This window comes from Arctopsyche grandis, chromosome 2 (genome assembly GCF_051622035.1).
Source record: "Arctopsyche grandis isolate Sample6627 chromosome 2, ASM5162203v2, whole genome shotgun sequence".
In the NCBI taxonomy this organism is placed as follows: Eukaryota; Metazoa; Arthropoda; class Insecta; order Trichoptera; family Hydropsychidae; genus Arctopsyche; species Arctopsyche grandis.
Window position 1 is genome coordinate 87,374 of NC_135356.1, and position 19,651 is coordinate 107,024.

Consider the following 19,651-nt stretch of genomic DNA (forward strand, 5'->3'; position numbering starts at 1 on the left):
ATAAAACTCATGGATGTACAAAAATACCTAGTTTATAAGTTTTTACGTCTTATTTTGTTGAGAGAAAATGATTAGGTGTTTGATGTTTGAAGTTGTGCAAAAAACTGGTTAACTGAATTGTTTTTGAAATGAAAAGGTAGCTCGGGTTCACCGGATACTAACTTAACTTAAAAAAATGATGACCATTATTTTCATTGATTGATTGAGTTTCCACTCGTGATCACATTAATAACAAAACGTTTATTAAAATAAGATGAAATAAATAAAAACACTCTTTTCATTTGAGAAAAAAATATATTTGTGACATTATATTTACAAATATAGAACAGGATGAACTGTTAATAGTTTTCATGAAATAAAGAATGTGTACAAATAATTCCACATATATGTACTTACATATGTACATACATATATAATATATAATAAATAAAAATGGAAATGCAAAACAAAAATCCTGTTTTAAGCCAACAGTGTTACCATTAAAAGGAAAACATTATATGTACATAATATTAAACAAGTTATGCATTTAAACAAGTTACTACTCATTTGAATTCAAGTTTCATTTTCATTATTAAACATTAAAACCAGTCAGTAAATGCATCGGTGCAATTAGCATATTAAAATCGAATCGTTTCGTTGAAATGGATCCAATAATCGTCCACGAGTCTCTATCGGGGCTGTATTCTAGCACCGACAAGTGATTACCTCCTGAAATAAATATGTATTAAATATTAATCACTTGCATACAAAAAACACACACACACAATAATGGTTGTTACAAAATCAAAATCAACTCACCGACGCAAACAATTTTATCGTCGTGGACGATAGCCTTATGCCCAAACCGTGCTTCAGGGAGACTAGCAACATATGTCCAGGTTTGAGCCTCCGGGTCATACCGTTCTACCGAGTCGTGTGTACTATTGCTATTGCTATTGCTGATAATATCGCAGGTGCCGCCAATTGCGTAGATATAACCTCCCAATGCAACAGCCTACAAAGTGAAACAGACTGAATATAACGATATATAATATATGTATGTATGTACAATATTCAAAATTCAATTTTTCTAAAATGATGACAATACAATACATACAATGTAAAATGGCGATTATGTAGACATAATCGATTTCAGAAAAAAATCCTGACAATACTTACAGCAAACCGGGCTCTCTTTTCGGCCATCGGCGGAGCGGCCGTCCATCTATTCCTGGCCACATTGAAAGTTTCCATGCTATTAAGGAATACCTCTTTGTCGTTTTTTCCACCTATTGCATATATGACACCGTCTAGTGCAACGGTGTCATGGAGATGTCGGCACTCCGACATATGGGATAGATAGGCCCAGTTTCTTGTATTGAAATCGTACCTTTGAAAAATCGTAAAAACTAGTTGTAATCCATTGTACAATATTAAAAAATCATCATAAATATTCACCAACCAACCAACCTATGTACACTCGTTTGTAAGTCTATGTCTTCAGTGGCAGCATTGGAACAGGGATTTTTTCCTCCTGAGATGAAAACATGGTCACCGACAACAGCGGTTGCAAAATCTTTTCTTCCATGTACCATTTGTGGAAGCGCCGTCACATCCTTTGTGGCAACATCCAAACTGTACATCTATTCAATATAAATATTATACATACGTATTATTATAACTGTATTGTTAATAAATTTGCATACAATAAGTGAACGACAATAAGGTAACAAAAGCAACGAGTTGCTGAATATTAATGAACTTACCTTTTGAAAAACCCAATGCCGGTATTGCAATCCCCCAAAGTAAACTTTTCAAAATATTGTTATAACAAATAGAATCTACATAAATGTTCGATTTATTGTCATTTCTTTCGTGACGGCACAAATTTGAAAGTTTAGTAATAAATTGAATAAACACCTCCTTCGATCGACGGCCAATCATTATTAAATATTGGTCTCGAAGAATGACCGTCTCGAAGGGATTATAAAATTTATTCATGTCATAAAACGACAAACATTTCTGGAAATCTCCTCTTATTGTTTGGATTTCATTGGCAAGCTAAAAAAAAAACATTGAAAAATATACATAATTACATATACATATATCTATGTACATACATATGCATTTAAAGCATTTACATACAAACTAAACTTACTTTTGCCGAACGTCTTCCTACAATCAATATACCTCGTGTGCTCTTTCTAGGTTTTACATTTTGCAATGATAGACGTGGTCTCTTTTTTGGACTCATATTCCATTCAAGTAAATCCCACAATTGTTGACAGCATACACGATTGTAACAAAGAGGTTTCACTTCGTTTAAAATGAACTGAAACGAAACATTTATAACGTTCAGCAATTAATCGCATACCTTTTTAAATTTATTGTGCCGAGCACACATTAAAAACAAAATATTATATCAAGTAATGATTAGTACATTGTACATACATACATACATACATACATACATACATGTGTACATATGAAAGCACATTAAGAAAGTACAGTAAGAATTACATGTAATATATGTATGTACAATATACAAAACAAATTAAAAATATTATTACCTCTTTAGATAACAGACGAAATCTAACAAATTTAAATAAAGCATTCAAATGCTGCTTCCGATTGTCCCAGTCCTTTTGAACCCACAGCTTCAAGCCTATAAACACTTGCTCTTCTGTGGTGACATTTAAATCATTCGACTGCAGCAATTCCTCCAGTTGGTCAGCTTTTATATCGAGAAACGCTCTCCCTTGAATTATCTACAATGCAGACAGACAGACAGATTTCATGAATATTAAAAAATATAAATACACATACGTATGTATGACCTAAAATTATAATATACATACGTCAACATAATTTTTAGTTGTGTAAGCTCTCGTTTTTTCTAGCAATAAGAAATAACTATAATGCTTCGCAAAATTTCCGATTAACAAGAAGTTTTCAGTATTTAATGCGCTTTCTAGGAACGACACGCAATAATCCTCAAGTTTATAGCAGTGAATGTTTGTTCGCGAAAATTCAACTAACTGGATCGCCCCAAGAGGATCCAAATCTGCAAATATTGTAAAATTTGTCATTAGTACTAATTAGTACATATGTATTAATTCGTACGAACGAAGTTTAAATTCTCACCGAGTTTGCCTCTGTAGAAGTATTCAATAGCTTTGCTCAAAGTGTCCAGACGAAAATCGCCCCGATCGTCCAAGACAATTTCCTCCGGTGATGCTTCTAAGCGCTCCGCCAAATAGTCGCTGTGGCACATAACAATAAACTTGTGTACATTGAATCTGCAAACAGATTAAACATTAAACCTCGAGTTAACATATGTACATAATACATTAAATATTTGAAGCAAGACTAACCTTGCAGTGCCGACAACTAGCACAGTATCGCATTGCTCCTGTTCGACATACTTCCGATACATGTATTTCGAGAAAAGATGCGCATGCTGCACATCTATTTCGAAATCCGTTGAGTCACCAAAATTGGCACTAATTTCGGTCATATTGCTCCCGATGCTCATGTCTTTTCTAAAAATCAAATTATACAATAACAATAATATGAAAATCATACACCACCAAACCTCACCCATCTGAACATAACCAACACCGAAATCAAAGAATTGGACATTGCCAAAATATCCACAAAACAAGCTTACCTCACCATACCTAACCCAACATAACCTTACCATCACCGAAGTCAAAGAATTCGATATTGCCAAAATATCCACAAAAAGTTCTGATCCTACCAAACCTCACCCATCTGAACCTAACCATCACCGAAATCAATCTTGGACATTGCCAAAATATCCACAAAACGTGCTTACCTCACAATATTTAACACAACCTTACATAACCATCACCGAAGTCAAAGAATTCGACATTTCCAAAATATCCACAAAAAGTTCTTATCCTACCAAATCTCACCCATCTGAACCTAACCATCACCGAAATCAAAGAATTGGACATTGCTTAAATATCCACAAAACGTGCTTACCTCACAATACCTAACTTAACCTAACCTTACCATCACCGAAGTCAGAGAATTCGACATTGCCAAAATATCCACAAAAAGTTCATATCCTACCAAACCTCACCCATCTGAACCTAACCGTCACCGAAATCAAAGAATTGGACATTGCCAAAATATCCACAAAACAAGCTTACCTCACCATACCTAACCCAACATAACCTTACCATCACCGAAGTCAAAGAATTCGATATTGCCAAAATATCCACAAAAAGTTCTGATCCTACCAAACCTCACCCATCTGAACCTAACCATCACCGAAATCAAAGGTTTGGACATTGCCAAAATATCCACAAAACGTGCTTACCTCACAATACCTAGCACAACCTTACATTACCATCACCGAAGTCAAAGAATTCGACATTTCCAAAATATCCACAAAAAGTTCTTATCCTACCAAATCTCACCCATCTGAACCTAACCATCACCGAAATCAAAGAATTGGACATTGCCAAAATATCCACAAAACGTGCTTACCTCACAATACCTAACTTAACCTAACCTAACCATCACCGAAGTCAGAGAATTCGACATTGCCAAAATCTCCACAAAAAGTTCATACCCCACCAAACCTCACCCATCTGAACCTAACTAACACCGAAATCAAAGAATTGGACATTGCAAAAATATCCACAAAACGTATTTACCTCACAATACCTAACCCAACCTAACATAGCCATCACCGAAGTCAGAGAATTCGACATTGCCAAAATCTCCACAAAAAGTTCATATCCTACCAAACCTCACCCATCTGAACCTAACCGTCACTGAAATCAAAGAATTGGACATCGCCAAAATATCCACAAAACGTGCTTACCTCACAATACCTAACCCAAGCTAACATAACCATCACCGAAGTCAGAGAATTCGACATTGCCAAAATATCCACAAAAAGTTCTTATCCTACCAAACCTCACCCATCTGAACCTAACCATCACCGAAATCAAAAATTTAGACATTGCCAAAATATCCACAAAACGTGCTTACCTTACAATACCTAACCCAACCTAACCTAACCATCACTGAAGTCAGAGAATTCGAAATTGCCAAAATATCCACAAAAAATTCTTATCCTACCAAACCTCACCCATCTGAACCTTACCATCACAAAAATCAATGAATTCGACATTGCCAAAATATCCACAAAAAGTTCATACCCCACCAAACCTCACCCATCTGAACCTAACCAACACCGAAATATAAGAATTGGACACTGCTATAATATCCACAAAACGTGCTTACCTCACAATACCTCACCCATCTGAACCTAACCATCACCGAAATCAAAGAATTAGACATTGCCAAAATTTCCACAAAACGTGCTTACCTCACAATACCTAACCCAACCTAACCGAACCATCACCGAAGTCAGAGAATTCGACATTTTAAAAATATCCACAAAAAGTTCTTATCCTACCAAACCTCGACCATCTAAACCTTACCATCATAAAAATCAAAGAATTAGACATTGCCAAAATATCCACAAAACGTGCTTACCTCACAATACCTAACCCAACCTACCCTAACCATCACCGAATTCAGAGAATTCGACATTGCCAAAATATCCACAAAAAGTTCTTATCCTACCAAACCTCACCCATCTGAACCTTACCATCACAAAAATCAAAGAATTAGACATTGCCAAAATTTCCACAAAACGTGCTTACCTCACAATACCTAACCCAACCTAACCGAACCATCACCGAAGTCAGAGAATTCGACATTTCCAAAATATCCACAAAAAGTTCGTATCCTACCAAACCTCACCCATCTGAACCTAACCATCACCGAAATTAAAGAATTGGACATTGCCAAAATATCCACAAAACGTGCTTCCCTCACAATACCTAACGCAACCTAACCTAACCATCACCGAAGTCAGAGAATTCGACATTGCCAAAATATCCACAAAAAGTTCTTATCCTACCAAACCTTACCCATCTGAACCTAACCATCATCGAAATCAAAGAATTGGACATTGCCAAAATATCCACAAAACGTGCTTACCTAACTATACCTAATCCAACCTAACCTTACCATCACCGAAGTCAAAGAATTCGACATTGCCAAAATATCCATAAAAAATTCTGATCCTACCAAACCTCACCCATCTGAACCTAACCATCATCGAAATCAAAGAATTGGACATTGCCAAAATATCCACAAAACGTGTTTACCTCACCATACCGAACCCAACCTAACCTCACCATCACCAAAGTCAGAGAATTCGACATTGCCAAAATATCTTCAAAAAGATCATATCCTACCAAACCTCACCTATCTGAACCTAACCATCACCGAAATCAAAGAATTGGACATTGCCAAAATATCCACAAAACGTGCTTACCTCACAATAACTAATCCAACCTAACATAACCATCACCGAAGTCAAAGATTTCGACATTTCCAAAATATCCACAAAAAGTTCTTATCCTACCAAATCTCACCCATCTGAACCTAACCATCACCGAAATCAATGAATTGGACATTGCCAAAATATCCACAAAATGTGCTTACCTCACAAAGCCTAACTCAACCTAACCTAACCATCCTCTAAGTCAGAGAATTCGACATTGCCAAAATATCCACAAAAAGTTCTTATCCTACCAAACCTCACCCATCTGAACCTAGCCATCACCGAAATCAAAGAATTGGACATTGCCAAAATATTTACAAAACTTGCTTACTTCACAATACCTAACCCAACCTAACCTAACCATCACCGAAGTCAAAGAATTCGACATCGCCAAAATATCCACAAAAAATTCTTATCCTACCAAACCTCACCCATCTGAACCTAACCATCACCGAAATCAAAGAATTAGACATTGCCAAAATATCCACAAAACGTGCTTACCTCACAATACCTAACCCAACCTAACCTAACCATCACCGAAGTCTGGGAATTCGACATCGCCAAAATATCCACAAAAAATTCTTATCCTACCAAACCTCACCCATCTGAACCTAACCATCACCGAAATCAAAGAATTGGACATTGCTAAAATATCCACAAAAATTTCATATCCTAAAAAAACCTCACCCATCTGAACCTTACCGTCACTGAAATCAAAGAATTGGACATTGCCAAAATATTCATAAAACGTGCTTACCTCACCATACCTTACTTAACCTAACCTAACCATCACCGAAGTCAAAGAATTCGACATTGCCAAAATATCCACAAAAAGTTCTTATCCTACCAAACCTCACCCATCTGAACCTTACCATCACAAAAATCATAGAAATGGACATTGCCAAAATTTCCACAAAACGTGCTTACCTCACAATACCTACCCCAACCTAACATAACCATCACCGAAGTCAGAGAATTCGACATTGCCAAAATATCCACAAAAAGTTCTTATCTTTCCAAACCTCACCCATCTGAACCTAACCATCACCGAAATCAAAGAATTGGACATTGCCAAAATATCCACAAAAATTTCATATCCTAAAAAAACCTCACCCATCTGAACCTTACCATCACCGAAGTCAAAGAATTCGACATTGCCAAAATATCCACAAAAAGTTCTTATCCTACCAAACCTCACCCATCTGAACCTTACCATCACAAAAATCATAGAATTGGACATTGCCAAAATATCCAAAAAACGTGCTTACCTCACCATACCGAACCCAACCTAACCTAACCATCACCAAAGTCAGAGAATTCGACATTGCCAAAATATCCACAAAAAGTTCGTATCCTACCAAACCTCACCCATCTGAACCTAACCATCACCGAAATTAAAGAATTGGACATTGCCAAAATATCCACAAAACGTGCTTCCCTCACAATACCTAACGCAACCTAACCTAACCATCACCGAAGTCAGAGAATTCAACATTGCCAAAATATCCACAAAAAGTTCTTATCCTACCAAACCTTACCCATCTGAACCTAACCATCATCGAAATCAAAGAATTGGACATTGCCAAAATATCCACAAAACGTGCTTACCTAACTATACCTAATCCAACCTAACCTTACCATCACCGAAGTCAAAGAATTCGACATTGCCAAAATATCCATAAAAAATTCTGATCCTACCAAACCTCACCCATCTGAACCTAACCATCACCGAAATCAAAGAATTGGACATTGCTAAAATATCCACAAAAATTTCATATCCTAAAAAAACCTCACCCATCTGAACCTTACCGTCACTGAAATCAAAGAATTGGACATTGCCAAAATATCCACAAAAAGTTCTTATCCTACCAAACCTCACCCATCTGAACCTTACCATCACAAAAATCATAGAATTGGACATTGCCAAAATATCCAAAAAACGTGCTTACCTCACCATACCGAACCCAACCTAACCTAACCATCACCAAAGTCAGAGAATTCGACATTGCCAAAATATCCACAAAAAGTTCGTATCCTACCAAACCTCACCCATCTGAACCTAACCATCACCGAAATTAAAGAATTGGACATTGCCAAAATATCCACAAAACGTGCTTCCCTCACAATACCTAACGCAACCTAACCTAACCATCACCGAAGTCAGAGAATTCAACATTGCCAAAATATCCACAAAAAGTTCTTATCCTACCAAACCTTACCCATCTGAACCTAACCATCATCGAAATCAAAGAATTGGACATTGCCAAAATATCCACAAAACGTGCTTACCTAACTATACCTAATCCAACCTAACCTTACCATCACCGAAGTCAAAGAATTCGACATTGCCAAAATATCCATAAAAAATTCTGATCCTACCAAACCTCACCCATCTGAACCTAACCATCATCGAAATCAAAGAATTGGACATTGCCAAAATATCCACAAAACGTGTTTACCTCACCATACCGAACCCAACCTAACCTCACCATCACCAAAGTCAGAGAATTCGACATTGCCAAAATATCTTCAAAAAGATCATATCCTACCAAACCTCACCTATCTGAACCTAACCATCACCGAAATCAAAGAATTGGACATTGCCAAAATATCCACAAAACGTGCTTACCTCACAATAACTAACCCAACCTAACATAACCATCACCGAAGTCAAAGATTTCGACATTTCCAAAATATCCACAAAAAGTTCTTATCCTACCAAATCTCACCCATCTGAACCTAACCATCACCGAAATCAATGAATTGGACATTGCCAAAATATCCACAAAATGTGCTTACCTCACAATACCTAACTCAACCTAACCTAACCATCCTCTAAGTCAGAGAATTCGACATTGCCAAAATATCCACAAAAAGTTCTTATCCTACCAAACCTCACCCATCTGAACCTAGCCATCACCGAAATCAAAGAATTGGACATTGCCAAAATATTTACAAAACTTGCTTACTTCACAATACCTAACCCAACCTAACCTAACCATCACCGAAGTCAAAGAATTCGACATCGCCAAAATATCCACAAAAAGTTCTTATCCTACCAAACCTCACCCATCTGAACCTAGCCATCACCGAAATCAAAGAATTGGACATTGCCAAAATATTTACAAAACTTGCTTACTTCACAATACCTAACCCAACCTAACCTAACCATCACCGAAGTCAAAGAATTCGACATCGCCAAAATATCCACAAAAAATTCTTATCCTACCAAACCTCACCCATCTGAACCTAACCATCACCGAAATCAAAGAATTAGACATTGCCAAAATATCCACAAAACGTGCTTACCTCACAATACCTAACCCAACCTAACCTAACCATCACCGAAGTCTGGGAATTCGACATCGCCAAAATATCCACAAAAAATTCTTATCCTACCAAACCTCACCCATCTGAACCTAACCATCACCGAAATCAAAGAATTGGACATTGCTAAAATATCCACAAAAATTTCATATCCTAAAAAAACCTCACCCATCTGAACCTTACCGTCACTGAAATCAAAGAATTGGACATTGCCAAAATATTCATAAAACGTGCTTACCTCACCATACCTTACTTAACCTAACCTAACCATCACCGAAGTCAAAGAATTCGACATTGCCAAAATATCCACAAAAAGTTCTTATCCTACCAAACCTCACCCATCTGAACCTTACCATCACAAAAATCATAGAAATGGACATTGCCAAAATTTCCACAAAACGTGCTTACCTCACAATACCTACCCCAACCTAACATAACCATCACCGAAGTCAGAGAATTCGACATTGCCAAAATATCCACAAAAAGTTCTTATCTTTCCAAACCTCACCCATCTGAACCTAACCATCACCGAAATCAAAGAATTGGACATTGCCAAAATATCCACAAAATTTGCTTACCTAAAAATACCTAACCCAACCTAACCTAATCCTCACCGAAGTCAAAGAATTCGACATTGCCAAAATATCCACATAAAATTCTTATCCTACCAAACCTCACCCATCTGAACCTAACCATCACCGAAATCAATGAATTGGACATTGCCAAAATATCCACAAAACGTGCTTACCTCACTATACCTAATCCAACCTAACCTTACCATCACCGAAGTCAAAGAATTCGACATTGCCAAAATATCCATAAAAAGTTCTGATTCTACCAAGCCTCACCCATCTGAACCTAACCATCACCGAAATCAAAGAATTGGACATTGCCAAAATATCCACAAAACGTGCTTACCTCACAATACCTAACCCAACCTAACCTAACCATCACCGAAGTCAGAGAATTCGACATTGCCAAAATATCCACAAAAAGTTCATACCCCACCAAACCTCACCCATCTGAACCTAACCAACACCGAAATCAAAGAATTCGACAATGCCAAAATATCCACAAAACGTTCTTACCCCACCAAACCTAACCCAACTGAACCTAACCATCACCGAAATCAAAGAATTGGACATTGAGAAGAGCAATAATAATTGGACAAGAGCAATAATATGCATTCAATTATGCCACGAATCTGGACAAAACATTCCATATTTGAGTATTCAGATCGAAATCCTTCTTCCACAGAAGTAATTGCACTCCAAAATGTTTAGAAGGAGACAAAAGTGATACTCTGTTATCGTTGGTAAACGAAATTCATCACCAGGAGCATACTTTGCGTTCAATTTTGCCATGACTTTGGCCAAAACTTTCTTTATTTAAGTTTTCAGATTAGAAACCTTCTTCGACAGAAGTATTTGCACTCAAAAATGTTTAGACGGAGACAAAAGTGATTCTCTTTAATCGTTGGTAAACGAAATTCATCGCAAGAGCAATAATATGCATTCAATTATGCCACGATTCTAGACAAAACATTCCTTATTTGAGTATTCAGATCGAAATCCTTCTTCCACAGAAGTAATTGCACTCCAAAATGTTTAGACGAAGACAAAAGTGATTCTCTTTTATCGTTGGTAAACGAAATTCATAACCAGGAGCATACTTTGCGTTCAATTTTGCCACGACTTGGGCCAAAACTTTCCCTATTTAAGTTTTCAGATTAGAAACCTTCTTCGGCAGAAGTATTTGCACTCCAAAATGTTTAGACGGAGACAAAAGTGATTCTCTTTTATCGTTGGTAAACGAAATTCATCGCAAGAGCAATAATATGCATTCACTTATGCCACGATTCGGGACATAACATTCCTTATTTGAGTATTCAGATCGAAATCCTTCTTCCACAGAAGTAATTGCACTCCAAAATGTTTAGACGGAGACAAAAGTGATACTCTTTTATCGTTGGTAAACGAAAATCATCACTTTCCTTATTTAAGTTTTCAGATAAAAACCTTCTTCTGCAGAAGTATTTGCACTCTAAAATGTGTCGACGGAGACCAAAGTGATACTTTTTTATCGTTGGTAAACGAAATTCATCGCAAGGGCTATAATATGCTTTAAATTATGCCATGACTAAGGCCAAAACTTTCCTTATTTAAGTTTTCACATTAAAAACCTTCTTCGCCAGAGGTACTTGCACTCTAACATGGGTCGACAGAGACAAAAGTGATACTTTTTTATAGTTGGTAAACGAAATAAACTAAATGAACACTGCTAAATAATGGAAACTCAAAGTTTCGACTACCGAGGTGCAATGTGAAAGAATCCCGTCACATAATCAATGAGCCAAATGTTACGATGCTTTAAAATGGCTTTTTTATGTATATTCAAAAGTATACTTCGGTTATCAAACAGGTCAAATTGTGATTAATAAACAGCGGCTTGCATAATAGTGATATTTTCATAAGCGCTCGTATCAGGTAAGAGACTGTGTTACATATTTTACAATATTACATTATTAATTGGTTGTATTGAAACATGTTTTAATATTTAAAATATATTTTATTTGTAATACACGCGCTGGCGATACAAAATTCGAAACATGAGCAGTTTACAATTACATAGGTGGCTTACAATAACATCATTAATTTTGTGATGTGATTCTGTGTAAGCTTTATTCATCACTTACACCAATTGAAAATGATAAATAAACGAGTGGCATGACTGACCGGAAGAAGACACTTAATGAATAACGAGCACAAGAAGAAAATAATATCATACATAATGCATATACAATACACACATACATATATGCAAACCTACATATTATGTTTAAGAAAATCCTTATACACATACGTATTTATAACGAAAAATCAAAAAAATATTATACATATCAACTTAAATTGTACATAAAAACATTACTATAATACGTAAAAGAAATTAATCTGCAGTGATTAATACTTTTCACGAAACTATCCTTCCTTATTTCTAAGTACTAGTGCCGCAGGAGTTCATGTTAGTATCTCCTGTAGTCCAAGTGCTTATCAATAGGAATTGGATGCTCTCATCAGAAGATCTAGAAATTTAAACATATCTAATAAAATTTGAATATAATTAATTATTATAAAAAATTTACTAATACTAAGATAAACTTGTGAGATTACTAATTTCTTAAATATTTCAAAATATAATTAAAACATAGTCATAGCCATTGTATACAATGAAACGAATAAATGATAAAAAAAAAACAGTAATTTGTTCTCATTATTATCTTTTTTAATCCATTTCAGAAATTCTAAGATCAAATTAAGACTTTGTAAGAAGTAAAGGATAACAGACAGGCAAGGTCATAAAAATATACATATTTAATGAGAAATTTGAAGTTACGTAAGAAACAATACATGTACGTATATGTAGTGTTGGGATTGAACGAAAGGCTGATGTATGGGCTATGGCTGAGAAAGGGTATGTTACGACCGATTGTAGAGAGGGGATGGAAAAGTGGCAGAGGGCGCGAAAGGACCGCTATTTTACAGTTAGTAGAAGTTAACCTTCCACTGGGGGCGGTTGGTCGTTAAACCACCGCGTGGTGTCGTTTTAATAAACAACATGACTGAAAACGCACGTGTTTGATCTTCAATTCCACCGCCACATCCCATCGTGGTCCTGAATAGCGTCATCTATTCAGGAATTCCACCCACATATATGTACGTCATATAAATATATATTATGTAAACAGGGTTGGATGTCCCGATTTAGTAACTGTAATCCTGCGTCTCGATTTGCAAAGAAAATTTTTAAATGGAACTCAAGAGAGACATTAACTTTATTAACTCACTATGGACCGTAAAGACATCCGCTGTATTATTAATTTATTAACTTCATTCAAAGGCTATCAATACAGCGTATGTTTTTAAATCCTTCACACTTCATACAAAAAAATATTATTTAATAGGTTTAGTTTCAATATTCCAATCATAGATTATCCAATCATAGATATACCAGCATATATTTTTTCCAAAATATCGATAAATAAATTTAAAAAAAAATTATATTTCTATAGTTAAAGCTTGATTATTTTACCAAAGAATTTATCGATATTCCAAAATTCAAAAAAGATTTCAAATCCTCAGATATTGAAATGATTTTTTTTCTCGCGTAGCATACATATCAATGATCTAAAATATATCGTTTATTACGTTAACCCTTGAATGCTGACCAACGCCGATCGGCGTTATGCCAACAAGCCCATCAGCCTGAAATATGACTATCGGCGTTGTTTTTTTGAGTATGTTAAAAATAAACAAGAATACTACCCGCTAAGCCTTTCCAGGTTGCATTGAAAAAATAAATGCATTGAACATGGGTCGTGTAATCTGTGTCAATGTTTATAAAGACTTGGTTGACACTGGAATTTCTGAATTTATAACCATAACAGAATTTCTCGATGGAAATCCCTAACTGCTGAGTATTTTAGATTGTGGCTTGGCATTTAAATTGTGAGCATTACATTTTAACAACAATGAAGAAGATGGAACTAGTTTTGGAAAAATACATTCATTAATAGACTTCTTTTGTTTATTTTATATTGTTGCAAGATGTATTAGAGTCTAAACACACCTTTACAAAACTCGAAATCGTCGGCGAGAGTTATCTAGGGTTTTTATACGTGCTTTCTATTGGATTTCTAAATAATTCTAATTTTCAGCGTGGTGGGCTTTAAAAAAAAAAGACGTCAGCACTCAAAAGGTTTAAGTATATAAATTTTATACAAAATTGAATACAACAATCACCACAGTTTGAGAAATATTGATCTGATAATTTATACGGTCAAAGACAACTGTAAAGATGGTGTTGTAAATGAGTTAATATAATTGCAGTTTTTGAATGCTTAGTAAGAAAAAATGGAAACAATGAGAGTTTTAAAGTGGCGTATACGATGGCATACATAGTTCTGGGAATCCCTTGGATTTATTGGAAGAAATACAAAAATTAAATTTATGAATAGAGATAGACAAGACCAAATGATCGACTAACGAAAAATCGGTAAAACATTTTAAAAGTAATTAAAAAGTAACCAATTTTTATAAAATAACATCTTATAATTATTTGATTCCCTACTCAAATGCAGCATTAGTACGAATTTTTAGTTTTGACGACGGCTTTGCAGAAAGAATGTAATCGTCCGTTGCTGAATACCTTGGAGTTGATAGAAAAATAAAATTCTAATATATCATGCAGTTTCGCGAATTTTTAAAGACTTGAAATGAACATGCAGAAAATATTTTGAAAAATGAAACTGGAATTGAAAAATATTCAAAAGATTTGTGATATTTTTTATGGTTTGTGCTGTTTTATAATAAAAAAAAAATGTTATTGAAAGTTAACATTAAATATTATAGTATATTGAAAAAAATATATTTTAATAAAATTCAGGTATGCTTTTTTTGAAAATCTGGCAACCTTTATGTAAATGTTTGTATGTAAAAAAATTACATATCTTAGAAATGTATATAGTTTTAGCGTTCTAAATAAATTATAACATGCTGGAGTTATAAACGCTCGTCGTCTGTAGAATTTCATAGGTTTTTAATATGAAATTCAGTTACATATTTACGCCCACCCATTCAATGTAGTATTTCTAGGTATAAAATTTAGTTGAAAATAAAATAGGTCAATTTCAAATCGATTCCAAGTGTATAAAAAGATAATGCAATTTGTTATTGTATTATGGAAAATATTCCATATGAGATTCAAACAAAATCAAAATAATAATTTCTTTAAATTAATTAATTTCAATAACACCATCATCCAAATCTATTTTAATATTAGGAAGATTCAAAACTTTCGTTGTCGTTGTAGTTTTAGTGATCTCCGTAGTAGTTTCAACTGAACTATCTTGAACTGTGACACATTTTTTCAAAACTTTCATACTACTACTACTTTCAGTCTCATTTTTTCTTTTGGCCGATACATCGGTATTTTGTACACAGTTTGCAAACGATTCCTCACTATCCGTTAGGTCGATAACATTTTTTCCTTTTCTTTCTTCAACAACTTTTGGAGATTCATTATTTTTGTCTGAATTAGTCGTCGACTCGTTCATGCCATTTTTGCTGGAGGCGCGCTGTTTTGAATTCTTAGATTCTTGAACGGTGATGCACGGAATTAAATTTTTACAACTTGAAAGCCCCCTGATTACGCATGGCTTCATTGCCTCATAGTGTTCCTCTTTAAGTGTTATATCATTATTAACCGGCGATATTTCGAAAGGATCAACGCTGATAATCTCAAAACACTCCTTGATTTCTGTATCAAATATTTTCTCAATGTATACCCGTTTTCGTGATGCACATTTATTTTTACTTTTCAGTAGCAAAATGTATGGTACTCGGTTTTCCGCATTTGTTTGGTTGTCAAGAACAAAAACCTCTTCCTGAAAATATAAATATTACAATAAATTAATATGTAGTACATTGTAGATAGTCAGTTCAAGTTCAAGGTTAATTAATACACAAAAAAAATTACTTTAGGTGTTATGGGTACCGCATCGTCTTCATTCACAGGTTTTATTTCATTATCACATTTGACTATCATTTGATTTTTTAGCTCACAAATATCATAATTCAAACGCACGAATTTCATGTTAAGATTTTCAATATGAAGTAAAATATTTTTTCTAGACATACTCAATACTTGTCGTTGTATTTTGATATTCTCTATCTCGTATTTAAGCTTTTCACACTTCAACCGAAGAATAGAAGTATAACTATTTCTGAAAACAAAAAATATATATATAAAAATAAAATAAAATTGTAATGTATTATTAACAAAATCATCAAACGATATCGGTTTAAGGATTTTGGAATATAAATAGCCCTGCCAGGCGTTTCAGTATTCCGGGCTTGTCCCGGCGTCCCGAAAAGAACTTTGGGACACCCAAAAATCCCGGTTTTAGATCAATTGCTTGCTGATCATGACAACTCTCATTGTTTAGAAATACCGAGTCCCCTCAGTTATGAAGTGAAATCATAAATCATTAATCGAAACGTATAGGATGTTACTAGTATGCTGCTACTAGATCAGTGGTTCTTAACCTTATTGGAGGTACTGAACCCCACCAGTTTCATATGCGTATTCACCGAACCCCTCTTAATTGGAATAATAAAATATGATTTTTTTCAAATTCAAAACATAGGTATATATTTTACTGGTGCACAAAATGAACCGTGCATCAACATCACTGTGTTCAAAGAACAAAACCATTAAAACATGATTTTCACACAAAAACATAATAATGAATATTTACTGCAAATCAGTATGGCTTCTGCTGTTGCCTTTCAGAGACTAGTTCAGAAATGCGCGGCTTCACATTGGCAAGTGCCACTCTCATGTTATTTTCGCAACAAAGTCTGTTCCTTTTATTCGTTTTTATGTCCAGCATCCTCGAAAAGGATTGCTCGCAAAGATATGTAGTAACAAACGGTATGAAAATCTCCAGAGCTTTCTTAGCAATAACAGGGTACGTTGCCATTTGTTGACACCAAAAATTTTGAGAACGTTGTTGTTCTGAAGAGTTGCTGTTGAACCTGGCTATGTTGAATTTCCGCCGCATACATACAAACATGCATGCATACATACAAACATACATACGTACATACATACATACATACATGCATGCATACATACAAACACACACATACATAATACACACATACACACACACACAAATACACACATACACAAACAAATACATACATACATACATACATGCATGCATACATGCATGCATACATACAAACATACATACGTACATACATACATGCATACACACACACACACATACATAATACACACATACACACATGCATACGTACACACATACACACACACAAATACACACATACACACATGCAAACATACACACACACATAGATCATGTGCCACCAAGACGAAGGGTGGACGGAAGCCCTACCGACAGTGTTACTGGGGATCCGATCGGCATGGTATCCGATAAGACCTCAATGCCACGTCAGCAGAACTGGTATATGGTCAACCGCTACGGCTACCGGGAGAGTTTCTGGCTCCACAACGAAACGGAGGACCCAACACAGCGGAACTAGCAGAGAGATTGCGGTCCCAAATGGGGCGAGGTTGAGAAACGCCAGTCCACCGCGGCGCCATGGAACAAGATCAACCTTCAGATCAACCAACAAAGACCTGCACACCAGTGATCAGGTGTTCCTGAGACACGATGCTGCCAAGGGTCCGTTACAGCCAGTGTTGAAGAAGGGACCGAAGTTCTTCACACTGAGAATTAAGGATTCCAATGTCACCGTATCGGTAGACCGCATAAAGCCGGCATACATGGAAAGCAGCGGAGAGCCCCCCAAGAAAATGCAGAACCACAGCAAGAAACTGGCCGACAAGCAACCACACGGACTGGCAGGAGAGTCCGGTGGCCAGCCCATCTGGACAGCTACATCCCGTAGTTGTCGCGACGGCTACGCAATGTCGAGACCCACAATATGTATTTACATATGACATTTTGTAAAATATCGCATCGCAATAAATAATTATAATGAGAAGACGCGCGCGCGTCCGCAGTGAAATTGAATGAATGAAAATTGAAAGGATTAAAGCGCGAGACGGAGACGGAGACGGAGACGGAGACGAGAAAGGAACATGCATTTCGCATTGGGTATGACAGCGCGAATGTATGAAACCGCAATCGTCCCAGCAATCGTCCCATCCCAGTGGCGAGGGGTGTTTTGGCGCGCGGAAGAGTTTTCGCAAAGTGACAGTTCGCAAACAGACAGAGTCTGCGACGCGTGACGTAAGTGAACTGAAGTGAACTCTAACGAAGCTGGTTAGTGTTAGTGTGGTATTGAATTAATATGAGAACACTCACCGGGAAGCAGAAGCAGAAGCAGAAGCAAAGGCAGAGGCAGAAGCAGAAGCAGAAGCGGAAGCGCCCGACATCGTGCGAGGCAGCGACTAGACTGACAGCGCAACAACACGCTGTTCGTTGAATTCGAATTTCGAATTTCGAATTTCGAATTACGAATTTCGAGTTTTGAATCATGAATTTCGTTTCATGAACCAACGATAAAAGAGAATCACCTTTGTCTCCGTTCCGTCTAAACATTTTCGAGTGCAATTACTTCTGCCTCATCGGCAGGTTTTTAATCTGAAAACTTAAATTGAACGCAAAGTATGCTCCTGGTGATGAATTTCGTTAACCAACGATAACAGAGAATCACTTTTGTCTCCGTCTAAACATTTTGGAGTGCAATTACTTCTGTGGAAGAAGGATTTCGATCTGAATACTCAAAAAAGGAATGTTTTGTCCAGAATCGTGGCATAATTGAATGCATATTATTGCTCTTGCGATGAATTTCGTTTACCAACGATAAAAGAGAATCACTTTTGTCTCCGTCTTAACATTTTGGAGTGCAATTACTTATGCCGATGAAGGTTTTTAATCTGAAAACTTAAATAAGGAAAGTTTTCGCCCAAGTCGTGGCAAAATTGAACGCAAATTATGCTGCTGGTGATGAATTTCGTTTACCAACGATAAAAGAGAATAACTTTTGTCTCCGTCTTAACATTTTGGAGTGCAATAACTTATGCCGATGAAGGTTTTTAATCTGAAAACTTAAATAAGGAAAGTTTTGGCCCAAGTGATGGCATAATTGAACGCAAAGTATGCTCCTGGTGATGAATTTCGTTTACCAACGATAAAAGAGAATCACTTTTGTCTCCGTTTAAACATTTTGGAGTGCATATACTTCTGCCAAAGAAGGTTTTTAATCTGAAAACTTAAATAAGGAAAGTTTTGGCCCAAGTGATGGCATAATTGAACGCAAAGTATGCTCCTGGTGATGAATTTCGTTTACCAACGATAAAAGAGAATCACTTTTGTCTCCGTTTAAACATTTT

General features: G+C 36.0%; 2 protein-coding genes across 2 annotated transcripts; both read right to left on the reverse strand.

Annotated features, from left to right (window-relative positions):
• Positions 1-283: 283 nt before the first annotated feature.
• On the reverse strand, positions 284-11,917 carry LOC143922792 (kelch-like protein 24a). Its single transcript, XM_077446121.1, has 11 exons — positions 11,886-11,917; positions 3,354-3,521; positions 3,124-3,278; positions 2,838-3,043; positions 2,550-2,747; positions 2,138-2,311; positions 1,900-2,040; positions 1,450-1,622; positions 1,159-1,369; positions 799-994; positions 284-708 (listed from the first exon to the last, which is right to left on the reverse strand). Exons 1-11 carry the CDS (start codon positions 11,915-11,917, stop codon positions 572-574), a joined length of 1,791 nt encoding a protein of 596 aa, XP_077302247.1. The 3' UTR covers positions 284-571.
• Positions 11,918-12,254: 337 nt separating this feature from the next.
• On the reverse strand, positions 12,255-18,743 carry LOC143921640 (uncharacterized). The gene is made up of 3 exons (XM_077444997.1): positions 18,621-18,743; positions 16,238-16,484; positions 12,255-16,145 (listed from the first exon to the last, which is right to left on the reverse strand). The coding sequence occupies exons 1-3, from the start codon at positions 18,689-18,691 to the stop codon at positions 15,495-15,497; spliced, it is 969 nt and encodes a 322-aa protein (XP_077301123.1). The 5' UTR covers positions 18,692-18,743; the 3' UTR covers positions 12,255-15,494.
• Between the last annotated feature and the right edge of the window lie 908 nt (positions 18,744-19,651).